This window comes from Marmota marmota, unplaced genomic scaffold (assembly GCF_001458135.2).
Source record: "Marmota marmota marmota unplaced genomic scaffold, marMar, whole genome shotgun sequence".
Classification (NCBI taxonomy): domain Eukaryota; kingdom Metazoa; phylum Chordata; class Mammalia; order Rodentia; family Sciuridae; genus Marmota; species Marmota marmota.
The window spans coordinates 8024889-8041433 of NW_025999949.1; the positions used below are offsets into that span (position 1 = coordinate 8024889).

General features: G+C 34.9%; 1 protein-coding gene across 4 annotated transcripts in view; it reads right to left on the minus strand.

Moving 5' to 3' along the window:
• The window catches only part of Angpt1 (angiopoietin 1), a 228026-nt gene that overhangs the window by 45379 nt on the left and 166102 nt on the right, over positions 1 to 16545 (minus strand). For all 4 annotated transcript variants that reach the window (XM_048802014.1, XM_048802012.1, XM_048802013.1 and 1 more), the window contains 2 exons: positions 12313 to 12440; positions 3503 to 3604 (listed from right to left, as the gene is read on the minus strand). In XM_048802014.1, coding sequence (XP_048657971.1) covers positions 3503 to 3604; positions 12313 to 12440 — 230 coding nt within the window. The remainder of the gene's footprint in view (positions 1 to 3502; positions 3605 to 12312; positions 12441 to 16545) is intronic.

Sequence of the window (16545 nt, forward strand, 5' to 3'; positions counted from 1 at the left end):
ATAAATTGCAAACCTCTTATGCTGAGAGAAGTTTAAAGATAGCAATATATAATACATATTTGTAATTTCATGGGTTGATAACTGTAACACACAATTCCACAAACCTTGTGGGGCAAGAGACAACCCACAGATATCAACCAGAGAGAAGGGAAGGAGAGAAGTAAGGCAGAAAGGGCGGGATGAAATATTATAGCTACACTCAGTGTCCAAGGAAGTGTAGCTTCCCGACACACACACAGTACAGGGGGAAGACTGAAGAGGAGCGGGTGCAGGCCAGGAAGTCTTTGTTTTCCCCCAAGGATGTGCACCCCAAGCTGAAGAAATGGACTGCAGGTTCACTTGATCTTGATGCAGGGAATAGAAATAGGTGTGATTGACAAGAATTGACATTAAGGAGACCATATCCATTTGTGGTAGAATTGTGTTATTTTGTCTTTAGGTTTTTAAAAAAAAAGGCTCTGAAGAAAACAGATGAAACACTTTTTACCATGTGTTTTGATGAATATTACCAACTTGTGACATAAGATGAATTATTTTAATTTTTTAAAAAAGTCTTCAGATTCATTTTTGCCAGAATGTTTTACAATTTTGGAGCTGATTATATTTCCTGACCATGAAAAATTGACATTGAGGTGATAAATATTTCAAGTTTGAATAAAGCATAATAATCTTTCATATTCAGAAAAGGGATAAGGACAAACTGCATAAAAACTATGATTAAAGAATAATCCCAGTCTTGCTCCAATAACAAAAAAGAATTGCTTAAAAGTAGATTCATTTGTTTGGTAAATACTTACAAGACATGAATCGATTCCATATTTAACAAGTCAGTATCTCTTACTTAATGTGCCTGGCTTGCCAAGGCAGCAGATGTTTACAGCTAATAATTCACCATTTTGGAAAATCACAATGATGACAACTTTATGTTCATTTTCCATTATCATTAATTTTAATAATAATGCATTTCAGATTTGCTTGATCCTATATCAATTGTTCAACTTCTTGGATAACTTCTTCACATCCCATTTTAGTGGTGAAAATTTTCATGAGTTAAAGTAGTTAACAAAATAATACTTTGGGCAAAATTAACAAATGTTTTGAAGACTTTGATGTTTTAATCTTGAATAATAATAATAATAACAGCTAGTGTTTATTAAAAATTCAGTGTGCCCAAGTGCTTTACTAATATGATTACTAATCTCCACAGCATCCCTGAAAGACTCCTAATGTATAATCGTTGTCCCATTTTAATGAATGAGAGAGCTAATGTATGTGTATGAGATTTGCCTAAACTCAACCCACTTAGAAATAGTGGGGTAAAGAATAAACCTACTAATACATGCATATTTCAAGTCCATTTTTAGAACTTAGGTCTAATTCCCACCCCCGTATGTTTATAGAATCATGTAAATAGAAAAAGGTTTTAGAATCTAGCCTGACTACCATTCCAATTCTCCATAACCAAACTGAAAAACGAGGATCTATCTCCTACTTGGGTGCTTACACTGATGAGGGAGGGGACTTGCCCCTGAATAGAAAGTCCATTTATTGTTAGAAAGAATTTAGCACTAGAGAGTTTTGCTTTTACTTAGTCAAATTTTGCTTTTATGTTATATTCCCCATTCATTATAGAACTCCCCTTAAAGTATTGTAGAAATGTGGAATTTAGTTCAGTAATTTTTTGGGGGGTGGAGCTTGGTGTCCTGTGTTTCTCTAAGCTCCCAGATGATGCTAATGCTGCTGGTCCCTAGTATACATTTTGTGTAGGAGGCTCCGGTACTACATGCTTCCATCCAGTTAGTTAATTAGGTAGCTATCAGACAGGACTATGCCTAATTCTTTTCAAATATTTCTTCAGGTTAAACAATCCAAACCATTCACTTGCTCCATACATGATTTCCAGATTCTTCACATATTGATTGTAATTCTTAGGATTGTCCACTTAAAAACCTCCAGAATTGAAAACATCTTAGAGTAAATTCTGCATTTTTTGTGCCCTATAACCTGCTACTAATGTAGAGTAAGTACACTAATCTTTGTTTTTCAGCAGCCAACAATACAAAAAAACTTTGAGTCACACCAGTCTCTCCATGGAATTCTGTCTTGTTGGTCTCAGCCTACCTTTCTATCTTGAGTCTATGATTCATTAAAGACATTGGATTTCAACTTCATATCCCTCCAAATTGTTAATTAAACTGCATGCTAAGAGTTTAGCTGAGTATTTCATAAAAATCTGCTATATAAAGTGACAGCCCTAGAGAGCACCATTCATGAACTAAAACCCCTTTGTTTGATGATATTAAACCAACTATGAACCTACTAATTGGTGAACTATAATTTCAACCAACCACAGGTTTGACACTGTCTACAAGGTACTTAGATGGAACTTTTCTAGTATAGAACTTCCGTCACATTTTTTTTCACCTTCAGAGAGAAAAATTTGTCAAGAGTTCGAAACAAAGTTATTCATAAATGTTACACATAAAATAATGAGAATTCACTCATTAAGGGAAATCCTCATCTTTTACTGTGATTTGACATTCTGTCAGCAGGTTTTAATAGTCAATATTTTAGGCACTGAATATGAGATTATTGGATTATGGATTAATTAAATCATCTGCTATGTTACCTTGAAAAGGTTGGTCTCTCTAATCTGTTTCCTCTTAAAATAGGGATAGTATTAAATAATCAGTTTGATATAAAAATTAGATAAGACCAGCACATACTAAGGATTGAAAACATCAGCTACAAGAATGTTGGCAATGACTATTGAGAGGACAGTGGTATGGCTGCTCTTATTTTAGAGGCACCAATGAACAAAGTCTTTCCTTTCTTACCTTTGTGTTCTCCTCTCATCTTGAATCTGTCTGGGCCCATGGTCAACTTTGACCAATAGAAAGCAGTGGAGATGTCTCTGTGCCATTTCTATGAAAAATTGCGCTCTATATGTGTAATATGAATTGTAATGCATTCTGTTGTCATATATAACAAATTAAAAATTTAAAAAGAGACTAAAAGTATCTCCTGTTCGTGGGGATGCCAACTGTGACAGGAAGGGCCTGATAACCCTGGGTACTCAGAGAAGTCCAGAGGAGCCACATGAAAGCTCTCGTGGAGGAACTCATTCAACAGCAGCAACACCTTGCCAGCCCCGAGTGAGGCCATTACTAATACCTGCCTGGCAGGACACCCATCCTGCCTGATCTGAGTTCTGGCTTCCCCCACCCTCATTCAAATAGGAATGGATCCAGACAATCCACAGCAGTTCATGAAATAATTATAGTAATACATTTCTCTTTCTGATGCACACATGGAAATCATTTACTCAAAATGAGTTATGAGTGTTTTGTGTCTAATGAAAATAATGTCCTTAATGTAAGCATCATTTTAATTCTTAAATTAACTTGAAAGCATCTAAAAATGCAAAGGTTCATCATATAATCTGATGAAGATAACTTTGTGAAAAAAACATCAAACACCACCATAAATTCTCCCATCTTACCATTTTATATTCTTTCCAGCCTCTTTGGAAATCTAGACTTCCATCTTCACGATGCTGTATGACAGTCCAACCTCCCCCATTCACATCCATGTTGCAAAATACCTGGCAGAAGAAGGGAAAAGAAAGGCAGGGGGGAAATATGTTTATTTTAAAGGAGGATGTATCTGACATATTTCAAAATGAAAATAGGTCTAAAGACCTGCAAGAAAAAGAACTACATTGGGAAAATATTAATTCAGACATATTGCTTATTTCTTCCCATAATTCATATTTGAGTTACTTCTGATCAAATTCTATCAATGATGCATCAATTCCTTGTAAAAATTTAGATCAGCTAGCTGAAAATTCAGTCTCAGAGTATAAAAATTAAAAATCAACATCTTAAATGGAAATAGGCACTTGTATAAGTTTAAATTTTTAAAATGCTACTAAAGTTTCTAAAACTAGGCCATTTTATGTTTAAAGCATAACTCACATTTTTTCAATATTTTAGTATTGGTAATATAAGATTAAAGGTTTGGGTAATATAATTTTTAAAAAGTTTATGTATATATATATAAATATTTCATTATTTCATATTTTATTTCATAACTGCTAGATATTTACATACTATGATAATTATTCTTGATGGCTACATACTACATGAGGGGCAAAATTTGGTCCTCAGCACATGGAGAACACATTATTTGCTTAAGTTTTAGTCATGAACAATAAGAGGAGAACATGACATACTGTATTCCTTCTGACTGTGACAAGCATTTCTTTCCCATGTGGAAAAGTTATCCAAATCTTTCAAAGACTTAGGCTTATTTCAATTATTCTAAATGTAATAGCATTTATTTAAACAACTGATTCATTTTCCCTAGAGTCCACCCTAGAAGGGAAATGCATCTGTGATGGGATGATCTTTGGAGAGCAATCACTGGAATTGTTGTAGCATGGATGTGGCAGTTGATTATTCAAGGGCTGGGCTATGGGGAACACCATTCTGCAGCAACTGAATAGTAAAGCATTTTGAAGGTTGGCTGACGGTGTGGATATGATACAGCCACAGCAGGCAGGCGGTGGAGACATAGGACTAAGCTCTGATTAAAGGAAAAACCTCAATGTTTTCCCTGTGGCATTACATTTGGAGCACAAATGGCCAAAGGGTATGAAAGCAATGGAAACAACTGTCATTCAAAGGGCAAACTACTCATGTACTTCCTCAGAGTGAAAGGAACGGAGACACACATGCCTATGCGAACATATGAAACAAGACAACCGCCTCTCCTGAGGGCTCCCTTCTAACTTGACAACAGCCAGCGACCCTGTATGTCATTCCTCGGAACTGATTCCCCTCCAAGATTATAAATTTTAAATTGCCCTCCCTTTCCCAGCGTTACAGCTACTGACCCTTCTCCATCTGCTCTTTGTCCTTAACCTCTAATTAGTTTCTCATCTTCCTTAATTCTAATTTATTCATTCACTTACTTTTTCACTCAGCAAGTGTTCTTGGGCATTGGTTTGACATTACAACTGAGGATATTATGATGAATAAAATATGTCTCATCAACTCAAAACACTGCAAAGTTGCAATAGTGACTGATCCTATAGGATTAAGAGACACTGAAATTCATAACTTTTAACTCCAGTGACCTAAAGAATAATAGTGACAATGATCTAAATGAGAGATTTATAAAAAGAGCTAACATGTGAGAGAAGAAAATGATGATGATTTGGGATATTTAGTGTTTTAGGTAGCTATCCAAAAAGTAGTGTTAATTGACAAGTTAGAGATGTTCTACTGAAACATCTGGAGATAAGACAAAGGATAAATTTTACCGAGAATAAGGAGATAAAAAGAAGTCATTAACAATGGTGTTTTTGTTAAGTGCCAGGTAACTTAAGCACTTTATATGCATTAATCTCACAAAAACTCTAAGAAGAAGGTATGATTATCATTTCCATTTTATTTGTGAAAAAAGTGAGAGTATTTCAGAAACTTACCAATGGTTATACTTAACCATTAGTACTGGGTCCAAGATTTGAATTGAATTTAGGATTTGAACCCTATGTTTACCTAATTCAAAATTGTTGGGAGTAATGTACTTAAAATCAGCAGTTGGTCACATGAAAATAGATACATAATTTAAAGAGCTTAAACAAAAAGGATTTAGAGATATGAGGATGGGAAAGGGAGGAGGGTCTATGAGTGGACTTTGGTGAATAACTGGTGGAGATTAAATACATCAGTAACTTAGAGATGGATAGGTATTCGCTGTCATTTGCTGCCATTCTCAGGGCCTATAGTATTGCCTAGCCAAAGGTGGTATTCAAAGAATATTTGATGAACAAATAGAGATATAATAAAAATAAAATAAGAGGGCTGGGGTTGTAGCTCAGTGGTAGAGCACTTGCCTCGCATATATGAGGCCCTGGGTTTGATCCTCAGCACCACATAAAATAAATAAATAAAGATATTGTGTCCATCCACAACTAAAAAATATTTAAAAAAATAAAATAAGAAAACTTGCAAACAAAACTGGGTATATATGCTGAGTTTGGGATGTGATAATCAAATATTTGAGAGAAATCAAGATAACTAAAAATTAAGAAAATATATATGTAAATTTGAAATGAAGAAGCCATTAGTGATCTTGATCTGAGAGATTGCAGGACTGCTATGAGCATAAAATCAGATGGCACAGCTTAAAAGGGGGCATAGGTGGTAATTCAGCAGGTGAAACTTTCCTGATGACATTTAAATCAGAACAAAGGAAAATTAAAATGTCAAGGACACATTTTGCTAAGGAAAACAAATTTCACTCATTTCTCAATTAAATTTTACCCTGCTGTCATTGGTAATCCCAAATTTTCTCCTTCCTTCCTTCCTTTCTTTCCCTCACCCTTCTTCTTTCTGTCAGAAGAAAAGAGTATATATAGAAAAAAAACTATGCTGTCTAGTTTTTAATGGCTGTTAAGTGTTATAAAAATTCTATGGCTTTGTTTTACAATCACTCACAAATTTTTAGAAAAGACAACATTCCTTTTAAGAAGGTACCCAGCTACTTGGAAATGTTAAGAAGTGCTGAGATTGCATCTTAGATAGAGACCCAGAGAGAGACAGAGCTTCATGGGGAGGTAGAAATTACCCAGGCAGATTACAGGTTTGGAAGCTGAGATTCTGAAAGGTCAAGGGATTTGACATATGTCACAATTCTTATCAAGACTCCATGGCAGCAATGATAACAGTCGAACAGTCTCCATTTGTTGAATTTGGGTATAAGAGAGCAGAATGACACATTGCTCAGGGGCACAGACTTGAGTGCTGGATTGTGTAGATTCAGATTCCCACATCTGCTCTCTTACATCTTTTGTGAGGATTAAATGAGCCAATGTGCATAGAGTTTTTAGAGTATTATTTTGCAAGCAATAGGCATTGCCATTGTTCTTATCTCTTACATGCATTTTATTTTTATTTATTTATTTGGTACTGGAGATTGAATCCAGCACTTTTCCACTGAGCCACTTTTCCAGCCCTTTTTAATATTTTTTATTTAGAGACAAGGTCTCCCCAAGTTTCTTAGTGCTTTGCTAAATTGCTGATACTGGCTTTGAACTCAAGATCCTCCTGCCTCAGCCTCCCAAGCTATTGGGATTACAGGTGTGCACAAATAGCACCCGGCTCTTACATGCATTTTACAGATAACATGTATTTATATTATATAATATCACTGTGTATATAATATTTAATATATTACAATATGGTTATTATATAGAACATTGCATATGATTTATATTATTAACTTGCTATGAATAATATGGAATATAGAAAATTCAAAATATGCAGAAGTTCAATAAAATTCCCTACAGTTATATTCACTGGCTTCTAGTTAACAGTATTGGCATCACTAATCTTTGATCATGGTATTTTTCAGTCTTTAAGAAGTTGGATTCACTCTTTAAAAAAAAGCAGTTATTTTGTCAATAGTCAGAATAAAAATTAAAATCCTATGCCTAACAGATGAAACAAGTTCCAGAAAATAGAAGATCAGTTTCAGAAAGATTTGAAACATGAAAGGACCTGAAAAGTTCACTTGCCAGCACTCTGTGGTCAGTGCTATCTGGCGGTTCTTCCTGTGGACAAGGCCCACTACATTTACTATGCCTGTTGCATGTATTGATCATATGACTTGGGCTTACTTCTATCCAAGAAAAGATTGAACTGGCTCCTATCCCAGGCAAGGTCAAAGCTCTGGAGCATTAAACACCTTTTAACATAATACAGCGGTCTAAACCCAAACAAAAAGGGGAAATTTGATTCACATACTTTTTATGCTTTTATGTTTCATACAAGTTGGAATGATTAGCTTTGTGGACATTAATTATTTTTCCATAACCTTAAATCAAAAAGTCTTAACACATTTGTTACAGTCCTTTTCCAAGAATTAGGGGAATTATGAGTTCAGAGCAAATTTTTAATATTTTACAATAAGTGTTATGATTTAATGGTTTATTTTTTTGGATGAAACTAAGATGGCTATAGGGCATTTGGTTTTAGAAAATTATGAAATGAAAGAGAAAATCCTGTTTCCTAGTACCATGCATTGAAGGGAATTCAGAGAAGGAAATAACCACAAGCCATTAATACTATCAAAGCAAAAAAGAAAGAAGTAAAAGATGGAATTCTCATTTTTCTATCTTCTTGAAAAATTAAATCACCCTAGGAAACCACATGACATTTGAAAAGACAACACTTTTCAAGCTTTTGCAAACATTTCTGTTTTAGCACGGAACAATGTCAGGCAAAACAAAGACTAACAATTCTGTTAAATTTGCAACTATTACACTGCTTAAAAGATAAATAACTTATTTTAAAAGATCTTATCAATTGTCTAAAATAGCCCAATTTTATTGATTATTTCATATTCCATAGTATATGTATTTGGGGTTATTTTTATAGGCTTGTTTTGAATTTCTTGAAATTTTAAAGGCATTAAAATGATCAAAACTATTGCTAAGCATATCCAAGTGTAGCACCAAACTTTTTATCTATAATTCCCAGTCTATTAAGAAGGGTAAAAGTCCAAAAAACAAGGTTTTCTTTTAGTGATTTTTACATGTTTAAGAAAACATCATTGATTTTATATCAGATAGAAGAAGAAAGTAAAATTACAGGATAGTGGGGAGTGAGGTAGATTATACTAAGAACATGAATCAATTTACTCACTTTCTAATAATAAACCCTTGCCTATGTCACTTGGAAGTAAGTTCATGTTCAAAATTATGAATTGTGCAACTTCAGTCATCACTAATATAATCACCCTGCTTAAGCCTTTAGTTAAGATGGTGCAATATGGAGTCAGAGTCCTTTGTTTCAAAGCCAGTTTTCAACATTTACCAATTATGTCATTTGGGCAAACTATTTGTCTAAAATAGAGGTAATGGGGACACTCATTTCATATGATTTTTGAAAAGAATAAATGAGTGAGCGCAAATGAAAGAAAAGCAGTCAGATCAGGAGCTGGCAAGCCGTTAATGCTCTGTACATTTGAACCAATGCATTAACCAGCTTCTGAATTTCTTTGAGGAAATTCATACAATATGTGTTCTTACCAGGGTCACACTAAGTGATCATAATAAGGGATTTAAGTCAAAATGTGTTACTTATTAAAAATAAATGTAGTTACATCAGTCTGAACAATAGAGCAGTATTACCGCTTGTGAGAGAATCCACGATCATAAAGGGGAGGGAATAAAGTAAGAAAGGAAGCACCTAAGTTCAGAGTCTCTCTCCCCCTAGCTCAGTCACCCCTGTTCTTGTCACACTCTGCTACCATTTGTTTTATTTCCAATAAAAACAAACCCAATCATAACTAAACCTACTGATAGTCCTGACCAAGTCATGTAAGAACGTCTTTCCTTTGAGAAGCCATTTTTAGAGCAGTTTCTACGGTGCTAAAATTTGCCTCTCACGGATATACTGATATTCCTGTGAACTTGCTCAAGTTACAATTTTTTCATAAGCTCACAACTCAGAAATTTCATCCAAAAGTGACTTGACATTGTGGATTTAATGTTTTACCTTTTTTTTTTTTTTTTTCAAATTTAGGGGCTGGGTGGTAGAAAACATCTCTACCATGCAAGGAGCACTGGGTTTGTTCCCCCACGTAAATAGATTTCTCAAATATTTTATTTATCCAAGAACAATTCTGAAGCTCCATTTTATGTAAAATACACTATTTGGGGGAAGCATAAGTTTAAATCATGCTGTCTCCATGTAAACAACTGAGAAGCAGCCACTGAACCAGTAAAGTGGATCCTAAGCCTGCTCTTTTATAAATATGGAAATTCTCCTAGATTGTGAGTTAGAAAAGGATATTTTCCTATCCTAACAAGAGCAGTGGTTCTGCATATAGTCTGTGCATCGTTTGCATCTCAAAATATTTTGAACTAGAGTTGAGCTATGCTTACATATGAACTGAATTTTATGAATTAAATTGCTTCTCTCCATCCGCAAGGGCCACCTGGTATTACTGGTGATGTAGGGAAAAATTCTAGAAGTCTGAAAGTTCTCAATCTGAAAAGCCTGAAAATTCTGTTTCTGTTTTGATACATACCACAGGATCTTCAAAAATCTAAAAGGAGAGTCACTTAATATTTTTAGTTAATGACATTTTTGTTTTTATTTCAAGCTATAAGCTCCGGTTCGACTGATAATAAATTAGGGGTTTTTTGAGATTTAAGGCAGTTCTGTAGATAAATCAAGAGTATATTCATTTTTGCTTCCCTCTCCTACCCCAGGACAGTTTCTTAAACACTTTCCTATATGTTATGTGTATTCTCTCTGTGTGTATGTGTGTGTGTGTGTGAGTGTGTTTGTGATTTCAAGCATAGGTTGACCTTAGTATACCCAAACTTTCCTTCTTATTCTAGTCTCCTCACTCTCAGACTTACCATTTTATGTTCACAGTTTTTGTCTTGTTTTAAACCGTGAGCATTTGAGAGAAATGAAATCTTGCACAGAACAGGTGAAACAAAACTTGTCCGGTAGGTAACTGAGGGGGCAATATATGGAACTGTGCGTGCCACCTTTCCTGCCTCCTGTACTTATTCACACCCATCCTTTTCCCACTTGTAGAAAAACCCTCAAAGTCACTTTTGGAAAGAAAATGTTGTCCCAGAAAAGAGGAAAAATTTTTTGAGCCAACCTAATATATTAGAACTTTGGGAATCTGGAGAGAGATAATAGCAGTAAAAAGAGAAACAGAGTTTGACCTGAATTATCAACCAGACTCTGTCTCAGCAATGACACGACATCTGGCAAACTAGTCTCAAAGATTCACGTATCTTGTTTATCAAAGGAAACCAACTATCAGAAAGACAAAGTTATATTTGCTTACTGTATACTACAGAAAAGTGTTGACATTATCATCAGCATTCATTCATTCATTCATTCATTCATTCATTCATCCTGGCACATACTTATTGAGGACTTACTATAAGCAGAAACCATGCTAGTTTCCAGAAAATCAAAAATTAAAAGACATAGTCCCTTTGGGGCTGGGGATGTGGCTCAAGCAGTAGTGCGCTCACCTGGCATGCGTATGGCCCAGGTTCGATCCTCAGCACCACATACAAACAAAGATGTTGTGTCCGCCAAAAACTAAAAAATAAATATTAAAATTCTCCCTTCTCTCTCTCTCTCTCTCTCTCTCTCTCTCTCTTTAAAAAAAAAAAAAAAGACACAGTCCCTGCCTCATAGAACTTGTAGTGAGAAAGTCCTGCAAGTCTGCTTGGGGAATCAAGGAAGGCCTTCCAGAAACATTTGCACAGTACCCAGAAGAAAGGAGACTGTGACAGGTAATTTAGAGGGGAGGAAAGTTTGTCTGTGCTGCAAGAGTAGGCAATCTGCTTTGGACCTTGGGTGTCTAGCTAAAGCTTTTTCACATTGAGAGCTCTGCTCTCACCTCTAATCCCACTTTATTTGGCTGCCTCACCACGATGCTCCCCATATTCCCTGCTTCAGAAAAACCATCTGCATCACAACTCTTCCACAGTATTTTACAGCTATCTGTGTAAATATCTCTTATCACTACTACACTGGAAACTGTTTATTCCAAACTGATGTCTTTGGATAGTGACTGACAAATAAATGGCATCCACTTAATAGTACTGAATGAAGGCATGGATATTTTAATAAGAAAATAACAGGGGTGGTACAGAAAAGAGAGGTGACAGCAGGAAGATACTGCTTGCTTACTTTAATGTTTACTTTGGGGCTTGTTCAACATAAGGAGAAGTCTGTTCTCCAACCTGCTCTTTTATGTAAATATGAAAAGCAAAGCCTTTCAAAATTATGAGTTAAGACAGGGTACGATTATCCCACTTTAATAGGAGCAGTAATCTGTAAATAGCTTGCACCCTGCTATATACCCTGCTCCCCCACACCCCTCATGGAGGATGGGAACCCTCTAAGTTCTCGGGGCTTTGGAATATGGCTGCTTTTCCTCATGCACTCAAGATAGGTGTGACTTCAACATTTGATCTGTGCAAGACAAAATTTCTGAGCAATGAGACATCCCATGAATAGCAATGAATAAAGGGAATGCTAATGTGAAAAAGGAATAAACAATACAAGGTTTAGAGTACATCTGTACAATAGGGTTTTGTCCCCTGTGGGCCTGGGAAACAAAGTTATCTTTGGGAGAAATGAGCTCACACACACACACTTTTTGTTTTTCCATTTAACAAGCTCACAAATCAATCTGATTATCATCCAGCAATTCAACTAGGATCATCCCATAAACAAACACTTCTGGTTTTACCTTTTTGGGTTCTGGCATATTATTAATATAAATAGTGTAGATTCCACTTTTATTAAAACCAGCTTGATATACATCTGCACAGTCTCTAAATGGTTTTTCTTCCTCTCTTTTTCCTCCTTTTAGCAAAACTGCAAAAAAAAAAAAGATTGCAATATATGAATAAGAATATCAGTACCTTTAACACCCACATGTACTTCAAGAGTAGCTACACATGACTTCATTCTCTCGACATAAATGTCAATATTGCATTTACCAAAAACCAAACATAAAGACAATATCAGATTTTTACAGGTGATTTACAAAATTAAAAAATGGAAAAAAAAGTTACAAGGCAATTTCTAACTGCATATTTATAGTTTACTTGGGCTGGGGATGTGGCTCAAGTGGTAAGGCGCTCGCCTGGCATTCGTGGAGCGCTGGGTTTGATCCTCAGCACCACATAAAAATAAAAATAAAGATGTTGTGTCCACTGAAAACTAAAAAATAAATATTAAAAAATTCTCTCTAATTTCTTAATTTTGGTTTTTCTATATATCTTTTCCAAAACATCAATTCAAAGGACAAATAAACTAGTCGTGTAATACCTCTAACTGGTAGCAATTTATGTCAATGTTTCCTGAAAAATTTCTAAAACATTCTTATCTACATTTCATAGGAAAATTTTATTCATTTATTTTTGTGTGTGTGATTCTATGGACCAAACCCAGAGCCTCACACTTGTTAGGCATATGCTATACCACTGAGCTATATGCCCAGTCCTGGGAAAGTTCAGAAAGATGCCAAAACATTTTTTGGAGATGTAAGAGATGAAGAAAAATTCAAGCATCAAAATGTAGCATTGCAGTTTAAAACACTAAAAGAAGGTAGCACCTTTCTTTTGTGGCTTTATAGTGATAAATTCCTATAAATTTTACAAAAACCAAAACACAAAGTAACTCTCAAAATAATTAGATTTGGGAAGTAGAAAAGAGTTTATGATCCAATTTAACTACCTTGAAAGAAAATATAATAGCACTTTGTATTTTGTTTAATGCCCTGAAGCTAAATTATCAGGTTAATGATATATGATTGATAGAATGAATAAGACTTTGAAATTAAGTTTTAAAGGGGAAATAATCACCAATAGTCAAGTGAAGACAGGAAATTTAGTCAGCATGCTAGACAAGCTTGTACCACTGAGCTACATTCCCAACCCTCTTTTTAATTTATTTTGAAACCGGGTCTTACTAAGTTGCACAGACTTGCCTCAAACTTGTGATCCTCCTGCCTCAGTCTCCTGAGTACCTGGGATTACAGATGTGGGGATACCATGCTCAATTTACCTAACTTTAAAACTTATTAAGAATATTTTGCAGTATCACTGCTAACATTTTCTGTTGCTTAATAAGAATCTGTCTTCAATTAGTTTATTTTACAATGGTCTTTTATAATAAAAATGGCAAAACTAAACTATGAATTAATGCTTTTAAATTGATTTTTAAATACTGAGAAAATCTAAAATAATAACCTGACTTAAATTTTACTTGCATAATGTTTGTTAATTTCTAGGTAACAATGAGTCTAATTTTTGTGGAAAGAATTACTATCTCAGTGTGAATGTTTCAATTTTTCAAACATACTAAATTATTTTTCAAGAAAATGAAACATTCATATCAGATATTCTGCCACAACAAAAAATGTAAAAATGTATTAAAGCATTTAATGACATTATACTTTTCTATATAGCTCATATCTGTACTGTTTTGCCTGAATGTATTAACAATTAGAGCTGTATATTATTACAATTGCAATATCAACACAGAATCAAGTAAACTAAAAGATTATAGGTTCATATCACAGTGAAGAAGTATTGCATAGAATATAGGAAAATATCAATTAAAATGTATATATACACGCTTAAAAACCATCTTTATGGCACTGGGCCTATTAATCAATTATATAAAGGTATTGTTTTCAAAGTGTCAATGTAGTTCAATAGTGTTCACTTACTTCAACTTTATGGACCATTATTTTTTAAAAACAAAACCTTCCTAAAAGCTAAATACTTTTCTCATGTTATAAATTAAAATAAATAAATAAATAGTCCAATTAAATGCCTAAAATAGGGATGTAAAGAAATACCAACTAAAATTTATGATTCTTTGAAAGTATGAAAAAAACAGGAAGATGTGGTCAACAGAACCCACTGGTAAACCCACTTTTCTTTTGGGGGCGAGAGATGGAGAATCATTTATCTAAGGAGAAAATGCTTCGCTTGTTGAATATACCACTTCCTGCCCTCCCATATGTGGTGGTTCAGGAGAATACACTCCCTTTCTCCTCTCAGCCTCCTCCCCCTCCCTTTCTTTTCCACTTCAGGAAGATGTGAGTGGAGGGGCTGTTGTGTGGGAAGAAGGAAGCTATTTCACATATGCTTTCAATGATAGAAAAGAAGGGGGAAAGCTGGTCAGTATCTTGTTTTTGTGGAAACTTGCTCTATGTGTTCTAAATCATATCTATACCTGGGAAACTGGTTTGAAGATTCTAACATCAAAGGTCCAACTAGTACTATGGTTATATTGTGAATTTTTGTTATTGCGATGGTAATATATATGACACAAAGATTTCATTTCATTAAAATTTAAGTCATTATTTTTTAAAAAAATGAAATATATTTTTCAGAAGACATAGATACATTCTTTCCAAAATGATTAGACTGCTTGCTTTTAATTACTTATTAATTAGCCACCATTATGCTTGAAAGTTTGATTCAGGCTACAATTATAGCCCTGAATCATTTAAAAAATCAACTTAAAAGCTTCTCCACAGCTTACCTTTGCTACTTTTAGAATATACTATGATTTAAAGAAGATGCCCTATATAAGGGTAGGTTGACCTCCAGGGTTTGTATTTATTGATTTATTTTAATCTATAAAGTGTGATAGTTATGTGAACTACAAACAGAGTGAGTGAAACATTTAAAATGGTGATTTTCATTGTTGACATGATAATGATAATAACACTGTTCATGGCAACCTTGAAACAGGAGCAGAGCATGGAAGGCCAGTCAATTCAGTCTATGGAGTGCTGGGAGCTGCTGCCTTCCACCCTCAAGTTCAGACTTTGTATCTAATGAACCCAGGGCAAGACTGGTTGTATGTAAAATCGTACCTACCTGGCCTGTCCTCATCAAACATGATTAATTAACTTACATCATTCACTAAATATTCAGATTATACCATTGTTATTCCAGCCTAAAAGAAACAGGCAATTTAACCAGATAAACTTCACCTTAATAGTTAAGATTTTTAAACATTTAAGATAAAATGATGTATGATGCATATACCAGCCTGATGGCTGTAACTTTTTTGAGGCCTATATCATTGACTATAGGAGCACTCTGAAGCTCAAGGTCATGTGTAGATATTGTAAAACATTTTAAAACACAGTCACAAAGATGAATTTGCTGAACTTTGCCAGGATCAGCACTAATTTTTAAAAATTTTTAGAAGGTCTTGAGATTCAATTAGATGGAAAAGATAGCCAGAGTAATGTGTGATAGATGATAAGAGAGGGACAGAATCCCTGATGGAAGAGTATACCAAGTACCAACTAGACAGAGCTGGGGCAGTCAGAGACCTGACAGAAGTCTTCATCTAACTCTCAAAGTGGCTGGAACTTTTAATAAAATAGAATGAATTTAAAAATTGGTCTTTACACCTAAAGTTCCCCCTTTGACCACAAACTCATCTTTTCCTCTCTTATTCTTTAATCCCTAATGAGTATGTCTTTCCTCTACTAGATCCTGGCCATTCTATCAACCCTTTCTTAGCCTCCCCTTTCTTTCTTCCTAGCCACTAGCTTTCACTCAGACATCTGCGAATGTTTCAGGTGGCTTTCACTTCAGTCCCTATCGACTGTCCTTCTACCCATTCATCCTTGCATGGGCAAATCCTGGCCTGCAGACAGGTGAGATTTCATTCACTTTCTTACCCCCATTCTAGATTGCAAGCACTAGGTCATTTCTAGTAGATTTCTATCATATTTCCTACAAGTGCCTTTAAAATTTTCCACTTTTTAAAAGATGAAATCCCACTCCAGTCTCCTGTCACTTTTTATATGATGTTTAGGATTTACCATGAGGATCGGGGCTATGTCTCCTCTACTCCCTCTACACTGTAGAAGTCATCTTTGTATTTATTCCACGTCTTTTGTGTTGGTCCCTCCTGTTCCCTTCTCTATGTCTCTAATTGT